The sequence below is a fragment of the Letharia columbiana genome (assembly GCF_014066305.1).
Source record: "Letharia columbiana isolate WasteWater2 chromosome Unknown Sc0000069_s0, whole genome shotgun sequence".
In the NCBI taxonomy this organism is placed as follows: Eukaryota; Fungi; Ascomycota; class Lecanoromycetes; order Lecanorales; family Parmeliaceae; genus Letharia; species Letharia columbiana.
In genome coordinates, this window is record NW_023501114.1 from 105,095 (window position 1) to 129,736 (window position 24,642).

General features: G+C 35.0%; 3 protein-coding genes and 1 non-coding gene across 4 annotated transcripts; 3 read left to right on the forward strand and 1 right to left on the reverse strand.

Moving 5' to 3' along the window:
- Positions 1-8,745: 8,745 nt before the first annotated feature.
- On the forward strand, positions 8,746-8,835 carry HO173_011861. The gene has a single exon. It is a non-coding gene; the product is annotated as a tRNA-Lys (tRNA).
- An 842-nt stretch (positions 8,836-9,677) lies between these two features.
- Positions 9,678-12,264, forward strand: HO173_011862 (uncharacterized protein; the record flags this gene model as incomplete). Its single annotated transcript, XM_037313738.1, has 4 exons — positions 9,678-9,870; positions 9,942-10,109; positions 10,158-12,200; positions 12,251-12,264. 4 exons carry the CDS (start codon positions 9,678-9,680, stop codon positions 12,262-12,264), a joined length of 2,418 nt encoding a protein of 805 aa, XP_037159374.1.
- Positions 12,265-13,314: 1,050 nt separating this feature from the next.
- On the forward strand, positions 13,315-13,869 carry HO173_011863 (uncharacterized protein; the record flags this gene model as incomplete). Its single annotated transcript, XM_037313739.1, has 2 exons — positions 13,315-13,502; positions 13,614-13,869. 2 exons carry the CDS (start codon positions 13,315-13,317, stop codon positions 13,867-13,869), a joined length of 444 nt encoding a protein of 147 aa, XP_037159375.1.
- Positions 13,870-14,531: 662 nt separating this feature from the next.
- HO173_011864 (uncharacterized protein) lies at positions 14,532-14,903 on the reverse strand (the record flags this gene model as incomplete). The annotated part of the gene is made up of 1 exon (XM_037313740.1): positions 14,532-14,903. The coding sequence occupies one exon, from the start codon at positions 14,901-14,903 to the stop codon at positions 14,532-14,534; it is 372 nt and encodes a 123-aa protein (XP_037159376.1).
- Positions 14,904-24,642: the final 9,739 nt, after the last annotated feature.

Here is a 24,642-nt window from a genome sequence, read left to right on the forward strand (position 1 = left end):
CATCTTTACTATTATTCTTATATATCTTTAAAATCTTTATTTAGCCTATTTAACTATTATCTATTATTATTTATTTTTCTATTAAATCTCTTACTAAAAATCTTACTATAAAAGTACTTTCTTAAGTCATTCAGTCTAGAAAGCCTCTTATATCTATTAAATCACTTCTAGAGACTTAAGAAGCCTTTAATAAGTATCTTAAGAAGTTACTATTACTTAACTCGATTCTTAAATTATCGTTATTACTTATTAGAACTCTCTTACTACTATAAAAAATAAGTTATAGTATTATTATTCTAGCGAGTATTAAAAATCTTTTTAAGAAATTAATCTATCACTATTAGCTTAATATCCTAGACTTCTTAAAAATTCCTCTTAATAATAGTTCTACGAATTCTATAGTCTCGTTATTAGAATCTTATTAAAGCACGTTTTCTTTAAATTAGTTTAAAGCTTTTATATAGTCTAGCAATACTATAAAAGCAATTATATTTTATCTTATATTTATTATATATAATAACTTCTTAAAAATTACTAATATATTAGTATTAAAGTAATTTCGAAAGTTTAACTTTAATATAGAGAATTATTAAGATAAAGAAGATTATTTCTCTTTAGCTAAATATCTAAAATATCTTAATATACTTTTTATTAACGATACTTTCGAGTAATTAGAAAGTTATTTAAAAATTATTTAACTTTTTATCGAAATAAAGTATATTAATTCCTAATAAATAATCTAATAATTTCGAATTATATTCTATAAGAAGTTTTTTTTAAAAGCTATAAAAGTAAGTATAATTCTATTTAATATCGAGATTATAAAACTTTATTAACGTTTTAAAGAATTTCTTACTTTCTACTTTAAGCGTATTATTAACTTAATATAAAGAGTTAAAATTAAGAATAAATCTACTATTACTCTTAGTGCTACCTTTAATCTTCTTAAATCTACTATACTCGATATTATTCTTTATATCTTTATTAGAGAATTAAATAATTAAAAAATTTAAAAGAAAATAATAAGAGATATAGTATCTTTTAATAGATTTTTATATATAATCTATAATCTCGCGAAAGAAATATAGCGTATTAATATTAAAATCTAGAAGCTCTTAAAATAAAGAATCGAGATCTAATTAACTATAATTCTATAAGTCTCTTATAAAATAAAGATTATCGAAGTAGTAGATAACTTTCTTACTTATTTTTTATTAAGTTATTAAAGTCTTATAACTCTTATATTATTAATCTTAATTCTTTTATATAAATCTATTAAAGTAACTATTAGAGGCTTTTACGAGATCTTAATATTTTATATAATCTTAATCTCTAGAGTATCGTTATTCTTTATATAAAGTTTTAATTCTTACTTTAACTCTAATTTTAATTTTAGCTTAAAATCTTAATAAAGAAAATATTAATAGAAGTAAATCTTCGAATTTTATAGCTAATAGTTACTTTCATAATTATTAATTTATTTTAAAAGATATATCTAATTATAATATTTCGAAAAACTCTTATATTAATAGTATAATTTATTAATCTTATAAGAAAGATAATTAGCTATATATTAAATATAGTATTAAGAGTTATATCTCTTCTTATTATAAGAGTACTTTACTATCTACTTAGAAATAGTTATATCTAAAAATACTTATTTTTAAAGATAATCTATAATTAAACTTTACTTTCGTTAAGTTTAAAAAGTTTAATAAATCTTCTAGACTCTATAAGACTATCTCTTCGTCGAAGTCTTTCATAATTTCTTCTTCTTCTTCTTCTACTAAATCGAGTTAAATAACGCCTTTAAACTTTATAAATTCTTATATTTTATCTTATTCTAATTTAGTATAATTTAAAGTAGTAGAGCTAAATTAATCTTATTTCGCTAATATAAAAATCGCTAAAGCTTTTCTCGATAAAGGATTAGAATCTAATAAGCGAGTTTATATAAAAGAAGTATTAATATTAATATTAGCGTCGATATTAATATCTTAATAATAATAAGAAAAATAATTTAAGAGGTCTTAATTAGTATTTATTTAATTATAGTAATTTATATTATAGTAGTTTTAGATATCTTAATATTAATAAAAGTAGTTTAATATTAATTTAAATTCTAATACTTCTTTCTATCTATTATAAGTTTCTATTTAAATAAATTTATAATAGCCTTTAATAGCTATAAATTAAAAATCTTCTTTCTAAAATTAATTATATTTATTCTAAGTTACTTCGAAAGAAGAGTATTTTAAATATAAGAATAAAAAGCGAGTTAGTAAGAAAGTAGAACCTTAGCCTTTAATAAATCTATTTAATAAATTTAAATATAATTCTCTTATATCGATCTAATATATATTTAAGAGTATTAAAGTTAATATAAATATAATAGATTTTATAATATAATTACTTACTATATATAAGAAGTTAAAGCGCCTTTATACTTAAGTTTTTAAAAAATAAACTTTAAAGTCTATTATAAATACTACGTAAGCACCTTTAATTAGCTTTTAATTCACTTTTATTTAATAAATTCTATAGATATCTATATTATCTCTAAGGTATTTATAAGCTTATTAACTTATATTAATATTTCCTTCTATATCTATATCTTAAATATCTATATTTTAATCTTTTTAGTAAACTTTAGAGAACTTTACTACGTTAGTATTTATATTCTAGATTAATATTTCTATTATAAAAACTAAGAAGTATATATACTTTCTAAGCTCTCTTATAAGTGTGAATAAGACGTTTTATATTCTTATTATTATAAAGAAATAGAATAAATTTAATATTAATCTCGAGAAATCTTATATTTAGACGAATTAAGATTTCGATATAAATATAATATCTTCTAAACTAATATATCTTCTAGATTTATATTTTTATCTACTTACGAAGATTAAATTTAAAAGCCTTTTTATACGAATAATAAATTATTATAATATTATACTAGAATATTAGATATAGCTTATAATTAATATAAAAGAAATTTAAAGAAATATTTAATATTTTATAGCTTCGAAAGTTATATTTATTATAAAATTAGAGAGATCTAAATATCTTAATTTAATCTTTAAAATTCTGTAACTTTATACTATAAATACTTTTATTTCGATTTATTTTTCTACTATTTTTCTAGAAGATAGATCGAAAGATAAGAAAGTTCGAAGAATCGTAGATTTAGAAATTATTTTTTATAAAGATTATAATTTATTAATATATCTTAAATTCGCTATAACTACTTCGAAAGCTATTAAATAAGATATATTAAAGACTTTCTTTAAGAAAATTAATTTTTTAGAATTTAATAGTTCTTCTAATTCTAGAAATAACTTATAAGATAAGAAAGAGATTAAGCGTTAAGATTTCTAATAAATTAAATCTATCTTAAATAGAATATTAAAATATTAGAGCTTATAGAAGCTTATCTTAAGAATTTAAGCTCTTTAAATATCTCTATTATTATCTTTAAAGTTTTTAATTCTTTTTATTATTTAAGTTAGTAAGTATTATAAGTTTTTATACTAGTCTATTAAAGTCTTTAATACTTTTAGAATACTAATATTATTATTTCATAAATATCTCTTAAATAAATATTTTCTATTAAAAGAATAATTCGCTAAAGTCTTTTATAATATTTCTTATTATTAGAATTTGAAAAATAGATTAATAAGCTAGAATTAAGATTAATTTTTAGATTATTTATTATTATAGTAGAGTAGAGATTATAAATACTATAATTATTATATTAATATAAATATCTTAATAAAGAAGATCTAAGAGATCTATTTTATACGAATTTTATTATATATTAAGTACGTATTATATTTAATATAAAGTCTATTTTCTTAAAATTTTAGAAGCGCTAGTTTCTTTATATAGAATAATAACTAAGAAAGCTTATTTAAGACGATCTCGAAGATAATATTTATAAACTTATTAAGTCTATAAATAGATATATATTTTAATAAAATATATAAGCTATTATAATAGATAAAGTCGAGAATTCGAAATCTACTAATAAGTCTAGAATAACTTTCGATTATTTACGAGTTATAGAGCTTTTTTTTAGAAGCTTATCTTAAGCTAAGCTTAAAAGTTTACGATTATCTATTTAATTTATATTATAAATACTTATTCTTAATTAATTTAAAGTACGCGTATCTTATAATACCTCTATATTCTAATAATAAATATTATTTTATTTTTATTATTTTAGATATTAGTTAGATATAGCTTATAAGAATATAATAGAGATTATAATCTATAGGCTTTACTATAACGAAGCTGGCTTATAGAGCATTTAATCCTATTTCTTTAAAATCTTCTTTACTATATTCGTCGAATTCTAAGATTCTACTATCTCTTATATTCTATATAAATAATTTCTTTAATAACTTTTATAATTTTAAGAATTTATTTTCTTTTTTATAATATTACTTTTTTTCTAGAGTTAAGTAAATTAAGTTACTTTTATTCTTTAAGAAATTATAATTATTTATATTATTAATTAAGAACTTTAATATAACTTATATTATTAAAAAATATATTTATATTTTTAAAAAATAAATTATTAAAGTAATTAAATAATCTATTTCTTTAGATTAATTAAAAATTCGAGATTTCTTAAAAACTATCGATATTATATATTAATAAATAAAGAACTTCGCGAAAATCGCGAGATCTTTTTCTAGATTTATAAGAAAGATAAAATAGCGATAAACTTAAGTAGAATAGCTATTCTTCGAGATTCTATATATTAAATATACTATAAAAATAAATATATATAATATTAACTTAAGTTAAATCGTTTATATATATATTAATACTTTCGATTTTATAGCTAAGTATACTATTATATAATATTATATTCTTATATTATAAGAAGCTATTCTATTAGAAGTTTTATAATCTTAAAAGTTTATCGTAATAGAAAAGAATAAGAAAGTATTTATCTTATACGATTTATTTATTTTTAATCTTACTTAAAAGAAATACTTTACTTATAAATAAGAACTTTATATTATTATTATATTTTATAAGAAGTATAATTATTTATATAAGTTTTTATATTAGCTTACTATAATATATACTAATTATAAACCTCTTATATACTTTCTTAATTTAGATCTTTATAAAAAAATCTATAAGTATTAAGTTAATAAATTTTATCGCTTAAATCTTATTATTTAGTATATATCTAGGCCTCGAAATAAAGCTACTTATTAACGACTTATTAAGAATCTTATTCGATATTAAATACTTAGAGAATATTATAATTATATAAGTACGATAAAAATTAGAGAATTATAATTTAAAATAAATCTAAAAGAATAATAAGAATAAATTTATTTTATTTTTAATAGTACTTACTAAATTAGAGTAACTTAAAATTATTAATAGAGATACGCTATATAATATTTCTTCTTTCTTATTAAAAGCTATTTCTACTATAAAAGCTATAAATTTATTTATAAAAATCTTCAATAAGATTAATAAGAATATTAAGATTTAAATTAAAGCTTATCGTAGTAGTATCTAATTTAATAAAATCTATAAATTTCTTATCATAGAATCTTCGACTTTCACTATTACGCTATTTTAAAGAGCTTTTAAATATCGAATAATACGATATATTCTATAGATCTTTTAAGAAGATATATATTTATCTTATATATCGAAAGAAAAGATATTTATAGTACTTTAAAAAGTTTATAATAAAAGCGAATATTAGATTAAGATTAATATTCTAATAAGACTACGTAACTACTATTAGCCTAAAAAAGTATAAGATATTAAAAAGTATATTATTAGATATCTCGAGTATATTAAATATAAACCCGCTATTAGATCTTAGCCTTTATATTTTATTAAAATTATATACTCTTTCTAGCTTATAAAAATTAATTTTAGAAATTTACTTAAAATTACTAAAGTAAGATTTACTTTTATATTTATAAAAGTCTACTATATAAGTAAATTTATAATTTCCTTTATTACTATCTCTATTAATATAAAGAATATTATCTAATATCTTAAATTATTCTTTATTATATATAAAAAGCCTTATATCTACTATCTTAATTACGATTAATATTTCTTTAATAATAAATTAAAATAATTCTTAAGATTTAAAGATATTATTATTATATATAATTTTTTTAATACTTTTAAGAGTATAAGAATAATCGAAATCTATAATAAACTACTAAAAGTAGTACTTTATAAGGATTCCCTTTATACTAAATTAAAATAAGATCAGCGTCTACTAAAGACTAGAGATTCGATTAATATATAAATTATTAAATATTTAGAAATTTCTTCTATTAATATTCTTTTCGAATCGCTATTAGAAGCTTCTATTAGTATATCTATTTTATATATACTTCTCGAATATAATATTTCTATTTAGATTACGAAGCTAGAGAATTCTATTAATTATATTTAAATAGTATATTAATATTTTATTTATTAAGCGAATCTTTATAATATGATTAGATAACGTTTAAATTAGTAGAAGAAAGATATAACTTTCCGATATAATAAAGAGATTAAGCAAGTTACGCATTATATTAACGATCTAATTATATTATATTAAAAAAATATAAAAAAATTAAAGACTCGTTAAAGAGATTTATTTCGAATAAATAAGTATAGTAAATCTTATAAAAGATTCTTTACACTTATATAACTCAATAATCGAAAGATTAAATATATATTTTACGAAGATTATCTTAAGAAATTTATTACTTATATAGACTATCTTCTAAATCTCGCTATTCTCTTATTATTATAATAATAAACTACTTAATATCTTCGCTAGAAGCTTTTCTAGAGATTTATACTTCTTATAAAAGACTTTAAAACCTATATTTTCTCGAAGTTTATATCTTCTCGAAGCCTATACTTTCTCGAAAATATATACTTTTACGAAGTAGAGTTTAAGCTATCTACGAAAGGCTTCGACGTTCTTACTTTCTATAGTATTATATGAAAATAATTATAGGAATAGTAGTAGTTTTATTCTTACTTTAGGTGCTATGCTATGCTATAGCTTTATTTCTTTTATCTATATTTATATATAGCTTTATAGTCGCTAAGGCTCTATCTTGTTTGTTCCGTAGTAGTCGGAAGGTGCTTCCTGCGGGGTTATTCTTTCTAGCTTTATATAGTATAGTTTGCTTGGCTAGATCCTTAGGGAATCCTCGAGATCCTGCTTCCATAGAATCTACATCCTCTTCTACCCACACGAGCCTGGTCATTCTTGTTCTTGTCTATGTAAGCCTATTTTTATTTCTAGTAGGGAAGCGATAAATATACACCCCTATTTGATAGGTTGACGACTCCTCTCGAAATCGGGTTAGCGGCGAGTACAGCTTCAATGGGTACCAATCTAAGGTACCTACCCCACTGGTAGCCTTGTACTCAGATTGTCCATCCCACTCTGACATAGTGAGTAAGAGCCTTGGATATCCGAGAGACTCATCATGGATCCTCTCTCTGTCACACAGCCGTCGCGACTCTCGTGACAACCTGCACAAAAGCAGCTACTTTATGCAATACACTCATTGGCAAGTACGAGAACGCACCGACAACATTGGCATCTATCCGAACCGAATGTACCACCGTCAAAGCTGGAGTGTCATATGTGTACTTCTTTATCAATCGGGACACGGAATCATTTTCATCCCAGCTGCACGCTCAAGGACTATTGGCGGAGACCTTAGATGTCGCTATAACAGGAAGCACAGTGACATTCTCACTTCTTGATTTTGAGTTGCAGAACATTTGAGACTGCTAGTAGGCTGGCATTGTTGTTCAAGCCGAAAGCAATTGGGAGAGCTTGATGGCTGCGAATTGATGTGATATAGACGGCATGTCATCGCTTCGAGATCTTGTTCTCTGGCTGAGTCAGGAGCGTCTGGTCGTATTGGGAACCGTACAGCGCCACAGTCGCCGCGATATGCATTCGAGAAGGCGGTCGAGAGGAACTCGGTCTGGATAGACTTTTAATACGTTCGATTCGGGGTAGGCCGTGTCGAGTCTTTTCGTATCCATCATGGACAGGGATCGCGGACAACCTTTTGTATCTAACCAGAGGTGCTTTGGTTCCACCTAGACCCGAATTAAGCTAGTACGCACAGGGAGATCGGTCTGGGGCAGCTGCTAAAAGCAACAACAATGTATTGTGGGTTAGAGTCCGAAAGGAGGTCGGGCAGTGCGTAAAATGGCTATCAGCTGAACCATGTCTTGGCATTACGAGTACTCTAGGTCCTGTCGCGCCAAGGCATCGACGTAAAACCAGCGCCTTATCACTGCGACTCAAATGCTGCTAAAGAATGAGGGATTAGACGGGTTTCGATGTACAAAGCTACGAAACTTCAGCTAAGCTGCTAAATGCTTGCAGTCTTGAGTCATGTCGCTCGAAAGGCAAACTTTTTTGGTTCTCTATACATTATAGTGAATTAATAGTTCAAACCCGAGTCTTTTGTTAGCAATGACTTACGATATATTTTGCGACTCCAAAGTCATTAGAATTTGTCCACTCTGAAACTGTTGTTATTTCGAGAATTAAGAGACGTAGCGAAGACGCCATGTGTAGAAGGTTTGCCGAAGCAGTTTACTACTTGTAGTTGTCCCCCACGAAATTCAATGTATATAATTTAAGATAGTCGCAAATTAAAATTGGATGCCCGGGTGGCACAATGTAAATTGCCCTTTCTAGTTTCTTCTGATGCCGGTACTAACTATTTCAGTGGCTAGCGCGTGAGACTTTTACCACAATGTACAATCTCAAGGTTGAGGGTTCGAGCCCCTCCTCGGGCGACAAATTTTTTTGTATTTGATGCTTCATTCCCGTTCCGCATGGCTTTGAACGGCTGTTTTGATGAATGAGGGAGTGAGCACATTGTCATAGGTATGCGGCTATTTCCCTGCCACGCCGGTTATGCGCGTGGCCCCTTTGATTTAACCGGGATTCAGCAGGTGGACTGCCAGATCCATTTTTCCCCCTCCCTCCCTCTTGCGTCTACGAGCATATGACTACGGCGTGATCATGATAGGATCCAAGACTCGGCCGTAATATCCGTGCAAAGGCTCGCATGAGGTGACAAGGTCTTATTGGACCAATCTTGAGATCTCAACCCCATCTAGTAACCACTCCGCAGTAGGCTCCCGACAGTCACGGCGAGATGCAAAGACATGCCCTACAGGCGCTTTTCGATTTGGACACGCTCCTTCTGTTGGTTGAAGTCATCGGAGAGTCGCAGCAGCACACATCTCCACGGAGCCGTTGTCTAATATCACATTGGTTGGCACTTCCGGCCTACAAATGAGACGCTCAACAGAATGATCCCTATAACTGTCAACTTCTTTTAAAATAAAAGTCATATCTAAGAATCCCACTTCTATCTCCAACGTCTGGTTTGGTCAGGACCAATACTAGCGTTAAGCCCTGCATTCGCTTAATGGTGACTTGCAGAGCTGCAGATCTCTTAGCGCTGTCAACCCGACGCCGCGAACCCCAGATGATCGCGCCAAGGCCAGCTCCCCTCCCCTCGGCGCACAAACAGCACACACACGATAGTCATCTTTCTTTCTTTCTGACAGCGTATTGATTGACGACAACAACCTGGTTCATTTGCAGCTTTGCACCCTTGTTCAATCCCATGGCAACGATCACAATTCCTTCCCCGTCAGCTTTCCTTCGATCCCCCGGCAGCACACCTGCGCCCACGCACACGGCCAAGGTCTCCGTCAAGGCTTCTTCCAAAAAGAAGTCAGCGGTGGCAAAGCACAGTCGCAAGTCTGCAACCCACGCAAATGCTCATTCGAAGCCTAAACAAACAAAGAGTCGCGATGGCAAGTGTTCCAGCAGCACCTTGGTCTTATCTTAGCTGTACAGGTTCTCCAACCGCTAACAGTCGCCATAGGATGTAGGACCTGCAAGGAAAAACGCTTGAAGTGTGACGAAACCAAGCCCGTCTGCCAACAATGCGATAAGAAGGGTGTCCAGTGCGAGGGATATGAAAAGGTTCTGAAATGGCGCCCTCAAGAGGATACGTTCAGGACCAAGCCTACATCCCCAAGGCCAAGAAAGAGTAGGTTGTGCAGCTCCTTAGCGTCGCGACAATGACTGACAACTTCAGAATCCGTCACCTCAACCAGCTCCCGCTCTCTCCTGCCTCCCGTCCCCTTTCTACCGCCAGAATCCTCCGGGTCACCCACCAGCAATGACTTCCCACCCGTCCTCCCCGACTATCCCACACCACCACAGTCTGCAGTCTCTCTCGTCTCCCAGCTTGTGCATACATCGCATCCCGAGCCGCCCATCCTCCCCTTCCAAACTGCACACGCTCACGAGGAGTTTTCTATGTTGCAAAACCGTCTGAAGACAGAGAACAGCTTTCCTAGCTCCACACCCAGTCTCATCAACGATGGCTTCGATGATGAAGTACCTCCTCAATCGGCAACGACAGCACCATCAACTATTTGGTCCGACAACTCTCCCAAGCTGGAGAATCTCTTACTACCTGGCACAGATCTCAACGCTAGGCCTTCTGACTACATGGACTACGAACCTACACACATATACCGACCCAGCGGCTTTCCGAGCACTCCCCGCTTACAGACCTATCCATCCTCAGGTTCAGAGGACGACGTGGAAGAGATCATGCGAGAGCCGGAGCCCCCAGATGCTTGGGCCATGGCATTCCCATCACCAGTATTCTCCGACTCTTCCTCCTCGTCCGACGGCTTCCGCTTCGACATGCTCTCTGCAGCCATCTACGGCCAGCCAAGACTACACCCTGACAGCGAAGAAATGCTCACGCTGCGCTTCGACACCCAAACGTGCGGCATACTTTCAATAAAGGATGGGCCGACCGAGAACCCATGGAGGATGAAGCTTTGGCCGATGGCGAGAGAGTCGCCGGCGCTACGATATGCTATCAATGCAATGACAGCATTCCACGCGTCGAAGGAGAAGCCGTCTTTAAGAATCAGGGGTATGCAAGATTTTGGCCAGAGTCTCAAACTTTTGTCAGCTGAGATCCAAGATACACGTATAGACATTTCGCTCGCTACAACACTTGTCTTGGCGTTCGCTGAGTCCTGGGACCAGCTGATATCTACGGGAATTACGCATCTACGAGGAGCCAAAAAATTGGTCAGTGAGGCACTGATCAACCACAGACAGGGCTCAATGCACCCTGAAGCCGCGGCGCGGCTTAGTTTTTTATGTAGAACGTGGGTGTATATGGATGTCATCGCTCGCCTGACTTCTCTCGACGGTGATGAATCCGAAGACTTTGACACCGTTCTCAGCCCTCTGTGCGGACCATCAGCTCCCAATCAAGGCATTGATCCATTGATGGGCTGTGCCAGTACGCTATTTCCACTTATCGGTCGTGTTGCGAACCTCATCCGAAAAGTGCGCACGTCGGGAGAGAATTCTTTGCCAATGGTCTCTCAGGCCAGCGAACTAAAAGACTCCATCGAAAAGTGGGAAGCCCCGGTGATGTTTGAAGCACCAGAAGACCAGTCGACGGAGATCAAACACAGCCAACGAACGGCAGAAGCATACCGTTGGGCCACCCTTCTGTACCTTCACCAAGCGGTTCCGGAGATTTACTCTGGGTCAGTGACTGAACTAATAGCTGCGATGGCGAAAGAAGTCTTGAACCACCTCGCTAACGTCCCGCCCACTTCACGAGCGGTCATAATTCACATCTTTCCTCTCTTAGCCGCTAGCTGCGAGGTCATTGGTGCAGAAGACCGCAAATGGGTGGCAGATCGATGGGAGGCGATGATGGCACGTATGAATATACAGAACCTCGACAAATGCTGGATCGTCGTCAAGGAAGTCTGGGAGCGTCGCGACAACCGTGAACAAGAGCGGCGCCGACAACGACATCGAGCTGCTGCTGATCATTTGCTGACAGGTTATATGCCTACCAAATGTATGAAGAGGAAATCAAGCTCTGGGGATGATAACGTCCATGATGCCAACTCAAATGATGGGAGTACACGTAGAGTAACACAGAACACGAGGCCCTCACCGTCGAGCAGGTCAAGATCTGGCATGCTCCGCAAAGATTCGTCAGGTACCGCACCAGGAGGTCTCGATTACGAATTGACGGTCCGTGGGGACTTGCACTGGGCCGGTGTGATGAAGGATTGGAAGTGGGAAGGTGAGTTGTATAATCTGTGGTATTGCCTATGGATAGCTGACAGAATCCAGTCCTTCTCGGATAGGGACCCATAATGTGACACTCTCTTTTCTTTCTTGCTCTTTACTTCTCATATCCTTCGCATGTTGGTGTCATATCTTATGATTTGCTTGACTTTACAACGCTCTGCTGTAACGTTGTTCAGCGAGCGACGATTTTGGTTGCTTTGACCTTCTCGCCGGGCTTCTGGATTTTTTCCATTCTTTATAGCAAGGCGCTCTGGCGAACGGATGGGCAATTCCGCGCTCCTCCAGGGGTTGTGCCGAAGGGTGTGGGATGCTGACTGGAGCTATAGACTACTTTCAGCTACCATTCATGTCAATCTACCTTTAAGTATGAATCAAACCTCAACGGGCCAATGTGGTCCCTCTTCCTTGATGTACTGTGGTATCTCAACCGAGCATCCAAAACCAATCGAGTCTAGTCAAGACTGAGCGGACAGGATAGTCTTGCTGAATAGAGGCTGCAGATGGATTTTTCCCAGAAGTGGGGAGACTGGCATAAAGGACCCCGCAAGAGTAATGTAATTATCGCCTTGTTCCCGAGGCTTGGCACGTCTTATCGATAAGCCTCGACCTTTCCATATGAGGAAATAATATCCCCCCATCCAACTTCTTTTGCGTCTTTCGCTGGCTATTCGTGAGCCTGACATAATTCTCCAATTGTATCGGTGGATGGTATCGCTATCTGCGAGTCATCGTTTCAGCTATGCCAGATGTCCTCCGAGCATTGACCGTGCACTGGCCCGCGGGAAAGCTCAAGACCCTGTTTCCTGGTGGCACCCACGCACTGTTCCTCATGCAGTCAACCATTCCCCTGGTGCACTGAAGCTCCTTCTCGACGGAGCATTGGTCTTCTGTCGCTGTACAGCATCGACCGTCGTTTCTGGCAATCTTATCACCGCATCACGTCCCATATCGTATCATTGGCATTGATTGATTCATTGACGCCGCAGCACACCATTTCAAGCACGAATAAGTACGCAATTGACCCCTCCCACCATCTCCACCCCCATCCAAACCAGACCTCAACAGCCCAACCCTCAATCTTTACCTGCATAGATCAGCTAACATCAATGGGTTCCCTCCTCAGCACCGTCAAGCAAAAGACCTCTCCTTCCACAACCGAAAAGACCACAACTTCCACCATGGCTTCCTCCACCCCCGACACCTTCAAGCATTACGCCAACGCACAAACCGACTTCACAAAGACCCTGCCCCTAATCGGGAACGAGAACGCGTTCTTGGGCGACATCTTCTCCTCGTACGTCTCTTCTTCCCATCCGCCACTCCCCACGACGTCTTTCACCTAGGAGTCCCCCTTCTCCCACCCATCATCAGAACCCCACATGCTGACCCCACTCTCCCCTCACAGTGACCGCAAAGACAACCCCATCTCCTCCGGCTTCTACCGTCTCGACCCCGGCACCCCGCTCGTCTACACCTATACCTACGACGAGATGAAGATCATTGTGGACGGTGACTTTGAAATTTCGGATCAGAGCGGCCAGAGTGTCAAGGCGGCGAAGGGCGATGTCTTCTTCTTTCCAAAGGGGAGCGTGATCACGTTCAAGACGGAGAAGGGGGGGCTGGGGTTTTACTGCGGGCAGAGGGGGAAGGATACCGCTTAGGTTGGAGGTGAAGGGGGGATTGTGAGGCGGGGAGGGGGCAATTCTGGAGGGAAGTCATATGGCAATGAAGTGTTTTTGGATGTTTGGCAGGGTACAAGAGCGATGCTGTTGGTACCGCTATCTAGCTTACACCAACACTAAAATCTGGTCAGATGGCCCGTACCGAAAAGCTTGGGTAGCCGTTCAACGTTACAACCCCAACACTTGAAACTTGAATGGCTCCGGCCGTGATCCAGGCTCGAGACGCTGGATATTGGAGTAGTTGAGTACCTTTGCATCGTTCAAGTTCCCCGCAAGGCGCGAAGCCTAAGCCTCGTGCCTCCGTCGAATGAGAGCTGTGTGTTTGCTTCACAAGGCCTCTGGGTTCGCTTGGCGTCTTGACCTCTGAAGGGTACGACTCCTACGCCAGGATCTCGGACATTCGCTCCCACCCGCGACGATGCGCTTGGAAGTGCTCCGCCGTCGCACCTACGTGTTTCCGGGGGCTCAAGGCCCCTATCGTGCCACCAACACAGGTCCTTACAGTTCAATCCGTGCGGTAGTTCTAGGGCTGCTTTCCGAGCGTAGGGGGTAGGGCCACTTCTAATTAGCGCTGTTCAGGACTTTTGATGACGATGTCGACGAGGCTGTAATTTGTAACGGGCATCTGCACATCGCAAGGACTATTGCGTGCTCACCGTGCTGGTTGGCTCATCTTGGGGTGTTGTTGTTGGAAATAGTTTCACGTTATATACGGTTCCAACGCCGTGCGCTTGGGCTTGGGAGCGAAAGTCGTTGGCTGATAGTCGTAACACACTGGAACCGTCGATCCCCGGAGCATCGCGGCCAGCTTCGGGCGCTCTTTTCGTGATCGTCCAGGAGCATCCGCATTTGGGCGTTGTATCGCCGAGTTCCTCAAAGGCGCGCAATGTCGCAGATGGATTTGCTTCGCTGGTGTCTCCGTGGTCATCGTACTGAGTGCTTCTGTGTAGAGAGTAAGTAAGCTGAGGCGTCTGTGTAGTGGTGCCAAGAAAGCACGCGGTGGAGAGATGCATCTGTGTTCTCGTTCCGTCCGATTATTTGCGCCCGGGGCGAATTGGGCCGATGCAGCGAACCGCACACCCCTCCCCAGGGCACACCGACGTCAGAAGAGGGCCCTGTTGCTTCTCGAAAAGTGCAGGGTAACAGTGCTATGAGACCAATCGGCAGTTGCAAAAGTTTGGGATGCTGCCGCCGTCGCTTTTGCAGACTCCAGTCCTTTTCAGGCCGGGATGGAGGGGACTTCGCTGTGTGGTCAGCCTCACCTGCATCTGCGTTCTGTAGCGCGGATGCAGAGTCTGTGGCGTCTTTAAGCGATGGTGTGTCGTATTGCAACGTTCGGACTGAGACTCCGCAGAAATGGACTCAGCCTGATATGATATGCGTTAATAGGGAGCGATCCCACCTTCCCTGCATTCTTGCACCATGCACTACCCTCGTCATTGCCAAAATTGACGACGACCCTGCCGCAGACGCCAGAGCCTCGTTCGGTTCTCTGCAACCTGAGCACAATGTCTCGAAACTCGACACCGTGATAGCCAAGCCCAACCGTGCTCTTGATTTGGGATTCAGAGTATTCTCGCGAGCTATGCAGCAAATTGAAGTCGCCCAGGTACCCTCCATCATTACTCTGAAGGCAATGGAGGCATTGTTGCTTTGAATTCGCACAAGATGGCCTTGAAAAGTGCTGTACTTCTGGGCTGGAATGGTTCCTAGTAGACAATCTTTGAAGGTCGAGTAAGACCACAATTCTTATGCTCGGTGGCGCGAATGGACCGCTGACCTTCACAAATCTCTGTAATATCGTTGCTGTTCATGGCCTTGAAGCAGATACCCTCGACACTCGGTCATGGGCTGCGACGTCTGCCGAATGGACATCTTTTGGGCTGGAGGAAGCGCCCCATCAAGATATTGTCGAATCTGGAGACACCGAGAAAGTACTGTGGTTCATACAGTTGTTGCCATTGGACTTACCAGATGCTCGCATCATGTTGTTTGAGCACGAGTGAAATTCGAGTTACAAGAATGCAACGAATCTCATTAATATTGTTGAAGTTGAAGGGAGGTTATGGATTGATTAACTATGGAGTGGTACGTAGGTTACTTATATATCATATGAAGCCCCTACTAATTTGCCGCCTGATTGCCACCATAAGGGGTAGCTACAACACAGGTGCTGCAGCAAATCTCAACAGATATCGCAAGGTCCCTGCTAACGAGCTCGGTGGACACGAGGGAGAGCCGAATTGTAAGCAAAGCGCCTCGTTGCTCTCTGGTATGATCTGAACTGAATTACTCGAGAAGTGGGAAAGACCCACCACATTGGTGGCCCATTCGCTTGGAGGGTTGATTGTAAAGCAGATAAAAGCCTCTTACTTCAATATCAGTCTTCCCTAGCTCTCGAACAAGTACTGATCACGTAGGCCCTCCTGTACTCCGACAACGAAACTGCCTTTCACAACATCCAGAACTGTCTGACTAGGTTATTCTTCCTCGGAACTCCGCACAGAAGTAGTGAAAGAATGAAATATAGAGATGTCGCGGGACCTTTATCAAAGGTAACACCAAAGAAAGACATTCGCATTGTGATTGCACTATATGGAGAGAGTGATACTATCAGATAATTACACTCGCAGTCCAGAGAACAGTTGCCAAGATATTAAGTGTTCAGCTTTTACGAAACGCGGGCAGCCAGGCTAACATCATCGTCTCTTTATTCGTCATCTTTGGTAAGTCTCAGCAGTAGATGACTGAAACTCTTTGACTCGTCTGGATTAGATCGTCGAAAGCACTGTACTGTCGTGGATGTGGGTTGGGAGTTTCGAGGACCCATAGATGCAGACCGTCGAAAGTCGTGCAAATTTGCGTCCCGGGAGGATGCAAACTTTTTTTCTATCCGATGCAGGTTGCAATGCTGTGGTTTTGGGCCATTCTGCAGAGACCGGCACTGAGCGTTTTAAGACTGTCGCAAAAGGTGCCCCAAGCAAGTTGCGAAGGATGGTAAATGAGGTCCTGTGCGATTTGGTAGGACCCCCCCCCCCGCACGGTCTCATGCGGATGTTCGGTTCCGGGCGCATGGAAAGAGTTTGTCTCTGACTGTATCTACGCATGCTGGGTAAATTACAAATTCATACCCCAAAACCTTGGATCTTACAAATTATACCTAATTACATTTTCATACCCTCCACTAAATCTTGGGGTATGAAAATGTAATTTACCATTCTTTGGGGTATGAATTTGTAATTGATTAAACTACGTCTTTAAGTGCCCGGCACTTAACGTCCATAAAGAAGCCCCGGGAGCCTTAAAAAGCCCTTAGAAAATTGAACCCTAAATTTATCGCGGATTGAGCTCGCCTCAGCCCCGGAGCGAGATTTCGACGAGTTACACGGCGAACCCTAGAGGTCTTCAGTTCGGGGCTCCCGGGGCCGGTCCGGGCAAGACCTAACCTCAGCGCACTATGGTAAATTACATTTTCATACCCCAGGAATGGCAATTACCGATTCATACCCCATTGGGGTATGAAAATGTAATTAGGGGTTGAATTTGTAAGGATCCAAGGTTTTGGGGTATGAATTTGTAATTTACCCTACGCATGCTACATGCATCAAGAAGGTGCGCTGACCTGCAGCTGCGAGAGTAGCGCAGGCCTTGCTTTAAGGTACATAGTCCGGCTTGGCTCTCTGATCAACGGTCGGAAGGATCTGCGCCTAGTGCGAGATTCAGGTTGGCCTTGAAAACCGATGAGGGGATGACAATGTACGGAACGATCGTAAACCGCCTGATAAGAAGAGATTAAAACATTGATAACCAGTTATCGAGTACTATACGTTGTCTCGACTACTATATCACATAGACTTTCTTACTTGGCAAGGAAGTTCTTAGAGAAACTAGTCCCCGAACATGAGCAACGATGTGAGGCTGAGTTTCTGCCTCTTGTTGTTACAAAATCAACGGATCCGACTACTTCAATGGTGGAGGACATGTGTGAGATTCTTAGGGCAAATTACCGAATCATACCCCGAAAGTACGAATCCTTACCGAATCATACCCCGACACTAAATCACACCGAAAAATGTGGTATGATTCGGTAATCTGCCATTGCTTGGGATATAATTTGACGAGGGTCTTGAATAATAGCTTGGTACGAGACGGTCTGATGAAGGTAGCGGTAGCGGTAGGCTTAATCTTACTAAACGTCTGGTAGTAGTTGTCGACTTGATTATTAATGACGGTGGTATTGTTAGGAATTATTCCTTCGGGGGCCCTGCGGGGTCCCATGAAGGGCCCTAGGACCCGATATAGGCCCGAATAGAGGTATTTACAGCGTGAAGTGCGGACACCCCCGGGCTCGAATTTCGCCCACTCGACTTTTATCGGATGTTTTTAGGCTGATAAAATTCTCATCAAATGCGGTCGGAGAAACTCCCTTATTTCTATGATCGAATAGGCCAGATCGCGGATTATCTCCTTCGTAGTTTGAGGCCACTTTGACAACTCACCAAATAATACCCCATATTTGGGTGAAATTTGGTGTAGGGGTATGATTCAGTAATTAGGGGTATGATTCGGTAAGGATCCATACTTTTGGGGTACTAGTGCTGTCTCGCGTAACATTCCATGAAAACTACACGCACAATGAGTTCTAAACGATGATTGGCTGGGTCCTAAGGCCCAGCCGCACGCAGATAGCGGTTTACTATACAGCTTAATCCTAGGAAAACTCCTTCTATATAAGATAGAAGACCTAAAGTCTAAGTATAAGAAAACGCTAAAAAAATAAAGCGCGGGTAGATGAGAAAAGTATAAAAAACCTCTTTTTATAACGAGAGGAATAAGAATAAAGAGTAAGAAATAGAGGGGATACCGCCTATTTAAGGCTTTTCCAATATAATAATCTCGGCTATTCTATTATAAGTATTTATATTCTATTCTTACTAGTCTTTAATTAAGCTATAACGACTAATACTATCTCGCGTAATATTCTATAAAAACTATATATATAAATAAGTTCTAAATAATAATTAATTAGATTTTAAGATTTAATTATATATAGATAGCGATTTACTATATAGCTTAACTTTAGAAAAACTTCTAAAATAGATTTATATCTAATAAGAATCTATTAGCTTTAAATTATATAAAAACGCTAAAAGTAATATAATATAGCGAGAATATAAATCGAGTATATTTCGATATATAGACGATATAAATTAGACTTCTAACGACTAAATAGTTAAATCTTATTATTAATTAGATCGACGTCTCTCGCGAAGATAGCGGTTTCTCTATAAAAAGAGTATTCTAAGTAATAACTCGAGTAATTAAGTATATATAGAGTATTATATAATATAGCGATAATATATTATCTTATAAAAGTCTTATTCGAATTAAATAGCGACGATAACTTACTAGTAGAAAAGCGAGTAAATAAGTTTTATAGCGAATAAATAGAGTAGATATTATTATTTATAGCGGTAATAGATAATATAATTTCTCTTTTAAATAGATTCGTCTTCGAGAATAATAGTAATAGCTCTATATAGTAACTATAGAGCGTAATTAAATATCTTATAATATATTATTATTTAAAGTCGCTATTCTTAGATTTAGCTTAAGATTATATAAATTCGCCTATATAAAGAAATATAGTAAATACGAGATAAAAGAAAGTATATAAAGTAATTTTCTCTAGGAAAGTCTTATCGAATTAGATAAAGATATAAAGTAGTAGATCTTATATAATTAAATAGCGTTTTTTAATATCGATCTTATTACGTAATTTATAAATATTAGCGATTACTCGCTATAATAGTAGATAATAAAAGATCTCGAGATTCTTAAATCTTATATTTATATAAGCTAATTAAACGTCTATAAGATAGATCTTAATAGATTTAATCTAAATATAATAATTAATTAGATATATTATTTAATCGATAAATAATTAAATAATAGCGAAAAACGTAATAGTTCTTAATAGGGTATAAAACTCGATATAGAAGGCCTTCGCCGTTTAATAGCTACTTCTTATCTTATTAATTAAACTCTATTAGAGATATCTCGCGATATTATAATTTAGAGAAGTCTTCTTATATTATAATTTAGATAAATCGCGATTTAATAATTTCTATATAGATTAAGAGCGTTTAGCTATAAATATAAATTAATAATTTTATTAAATTTAAAGTAAGAGAGTAAGTCGACTAAAGTATTTTATTTAACATCTATAAATCTGAAAAGTAAATTTTCGTACGATTTTCGCCGAGTTCGTATTATAAGTATAATTTAGTCTATTAAGTAAACTTTACTTATATCTAATTCTTTTTATTAATTCTACTAGTTTAGTAACTTTAAAAACTTTTAGTAACTTTAAAAATTTTATATAATATACTCTAATATACTCTAAGTATTATTCTATATATATATAATATTAATATATATTATTATTAATATATATATTATTATACGCTATATTAGAGTATTATCTACGCGACTAATTTTATTAAATCGTTTAATTTTATAATTAAATTTAAGTTAATATTGATATTTATCGTCGTAGAACCTTATCATCGCAACGTCGATTATTAGAACTTTTCTTTTTTTATACGTATTACTATTAAACTAATAGAACTAGTAAAAAAGATTAGAATAGTTATTAAACCGGCGGAATTTAGGTAGATTCTAATTAGATTTACTAATTCGATGAATTTTGTAATTTCCGCGATAAACGCGCGATTAGCAATTTCAAATTTTATAGAAACTTTTTAAATTTGCAGATGAATAGAGATTTAAATTATATTATAAATAATATCGTATTAGGCGAATAATATAACTATTTATCTAAGTAATACTATAGCTAATTTATATATAGAATTACTATTAATATTCTTAATAATAATATTATTATTATAGTAGAGTATAAGATATAATTAATATAAGTAAAATAGTTATTTAAAAATAATTATAAGAATAATTATTCTTTTTACGATAGCGAATAGCGAAGTATATATTAAATATATCGTCTAGTTTAGAATAAGTAATAATATTCTTAAGAATATATCTTTCTATTTCGAGCTTATTAGAAGCGTTTATTTATATAGAATAATAATAGCGTATAACTATACGGCGGAGTAATTATATCTTATTTTATCTAAATAGAAAGATATTTTATTAGCGTAAATTCGCTACGATTATAGCGATAATATAATAATATTCTCGTTTTTTAAATAATACGAAGTAGAGTCTTCTTAGAAAAGCTCTATTAGAGATTATTATTTTAGCGAAGAAGAATAGTAGATCTATCGCTAACTTAAGCTCGTTATAGAAGATACTCTATCTATTTAGAAGAGCTTTTATTAACTTTCTCGCTTATTTTAACTTATCGAAAGAGAGCTTAATCTTTATCTTCTCGCTATTAAACTTAATTTCTAAAAATTTAATTTAAGTATCTTTTTTATTCTTAATATAATTTATCTTTAAATTATAGTTATTATAGACGATATTAAAGTTATTATTAAATTAGCTTATATCGCTATTAAATAGAAAGATAGCGAAGAAATTATCTAGATAGTAAAAAATAATACTTTAGAATAAAATAATAATAAGTATTTAATAAAGGGTCTTAGCGAATAAATTAAAAATAAAGAGTGCGGTATATAGATTAAATAATAAGAATCTATTAATATAATAGAAGCTATTCTAAAAGAAACTTAGTAGTTAAAAATTCGACTCGGCTATAGAGATATATCTAAATACGTTAACGAGGTCTTATTTAATTATAATTATATTCTCGCTTTAAGTAAGTAAGATATCGATAATATCGTCTAATATAATATACTCGAGTACTTTATAGACTTTATAAATATAGTAGTTAACGAAGTATAGTCGTAGAAAGAAAAGATCGTAAATTCTTCTTTAGTCGTTATTATACTTCGAAATAAGATTTAATAAAAATGAAATAAAGTATTTCGAGAGTTCTACGTCTAATCGTATTAGACGATTATTATTCTTCTACTTTTAAAGGTCTTTAAATAGTATTTCGAGTATTATAGCGATATTAAAATAAGGTTTATTTAATAATAACTAATTAAAGCCTTAATAGCCTATTTTAATATCGCGGGCGATAATTATAAATAAGATATTAGCGAATATCTAATCGAGATAATTCTTAAGCTATTTCTTTTAGTCGTCTTTCTTTAATAGACTATATCTTTTTAATAAAGACTTATTTAGCGAGATAAGTATATATAGAAATAACTTAACTATCGACTTAAGGCCTCTCGATATTAATTATAATCGAGAGGTAGAAGAAGACTTTATATCTAGCGAGGTAATATTAGCGAAGATTTTATTAATATAGCTAATAATAGAATATAATTAATTATATATATTATATATATATAGATAATAATAATTTTAAGAGTTATAGAGTTTATTATAATTAAATCGATTATAATAGAATAATTAAGGGTTTTAAATATTTTAATAAGAAGATATAGAAGTAATATTATAATATATCTAGAATAAAGTCTAATTTAGACGTAAATTATATAATAAATAAACTTTCGATTAAATAGACGAGAGTCGCTATCTTAGAATTCGATTTTCTAAATAATTATCGAGTATTCGTTATATATAGATATCGTCTTAATAAAGCTAAATTCTATTATAAACGAAGATCTTATAAAAATAATATATCGATTAAAAGATATAGATAGTTAATAGATTAGAAATATAATAGCGATAGTTTAATAGAGCTTCTTAAAGAAGTAAGGCGATTATTTTATAGATAAAGAAATATATAATTTAACTATAGACCTCGAAGTATCAAAGAAGCTCTTTAAGTTTCTTAATCTTCTTATCGTTAGCGAGGCGGTTAATAAAGCTATTAAATAGCTTATTAAGATATTTAATATTAAACGTTTTATAATAGATTTATTTAATATATTTTAGATTCACCGCTTTAAAATAAAGAAGAAGAAAGATTATTATAGAGTTATTATCTTAATATAAAAAGAAGCGATATAATACTACTTTTATCTTAGACGATATTAATATTCTCTATTATAGTAAAATTAAAGTTAATTATAAAACTTAAAGAGATATAGATAACGACTAAGAAGATAAAGCGAATAGAAAAGACTAATAAGTCGATAATATAAAGATTTATAATATAAGCTAATATAAGATAAAGATAGTTAACTAGCGACGAGTATAAATCTTATTAACCTCGCTTTATATATACGGGCGAGTTTGTCGTAATTATAGAGTATATTATTTTCGTCGATCTATTCTTATTTGAGTTTTTAATAAATAAATTATAATTAAATAATATAGAAATTAAGAATTAGATTTAACGAGGTAAATAATTCTATTAAAGAATCTAGCTAATAAGTAGAAGATATAGCGAGAATAGAGGGAGATAAGAGTTTATTAGAGAGCCCTTTTATAGATTTAATAGACGATTCTTATAAAGATAATAATTTAATAACGATAGTCTAATATATAGTTATAGCCTTTACGATAGACTTATAAGAACGCTTTAATATTATTAATAGTAGCTAAATAGTAGTAATATAAGTAGAAGAATAATGTGTTTTTTAAATGAAAATTCCTTTCGTCTGATGTTAGAAAAGAGAAAAGTGTAAAAAACCTCTTCTTACGACGAGAGGAATAAGAATGAAGAGTAAAAACAGGAGGGACACCGCCTATTCAAGGCTCTTCCAACATGGCAATCTCGGCTATCCTGCCATAAGTGTGTGCTGTGCCTCTCCCTCACTAGCCCCCAGTCAAGCTGTGGCGATGAATTAGTGATTCGCCTGAGATTCTTATACGGTGTTACAAGTTAATTCCGCAGAGAACGGATCCGGACTACTTCAATGATAAAGGGTGTGAGGGGCTTTCCGCGCCATTGGATTTCTCCCTACCGCGTACCTCCGACTTGATGGTGCAATCATTGAGTCTCTTCCGACATCGCCTCGACTTGCTTTTCAACATGAATTAAGTTTTTTCCATATTCTTTAGACTGGAAGTATGCTAACTCGACTTGCTTTTCTAACGCACGATGAATTCAAGTTCGCCTACGTTGACCAATAACAATATCCATGTTTTCAGTCAGCACGGATGCGATGTCTTCTGCCAGATTCTTATCGTTTCAAAATTGAGTGTCTTAGAACCCATGGCAATACTTTGATCCTCTCTGCTTTGTTTTGCCTTCCCAAAGGTTTAAAAGCAAACAACAAGAATCTTGCGTTCTTTGGAGGCTCCAAGGCTGTAATCAAACTCTGAAAAGTTCCCCCTACTATTTAAAGAAGCCGTCACGTCAGCAACTACTTCCGAACGTGACGTTCTTGTACTGGACGCCGAGCACGTAGTATACCTCTGCTTTGCAAGATGACGCAACTAATGCCGATCCCTTGCTGCAATGTAACGTCGCGCTGACCCCCGAGAATGAGCGATTGTGTTTCGTCGTAGGATACCTCTAGAGATCCTTCAGCTCGGATGAAGCAGTTTCGGAGGCCGCAAGATGGTGGCGCAGTGCAGCTTGCATGTAAGCTACCAGATAGCACTAAAAAGGCGCAATGGTCTTTTTCTTCCAGGCGCAGCTTACTACCACGCATGCCAGATTGCTACCCTGCTATCTTAGCAGCACTGTCCTACGTCTTCATGCATATTCTTATGAGGCATCCGAGCCACTTCCTCCTCGAACTTGATTTTCCTTCTCTTTTGTGCACTGTATTTTCATCTGGTTCT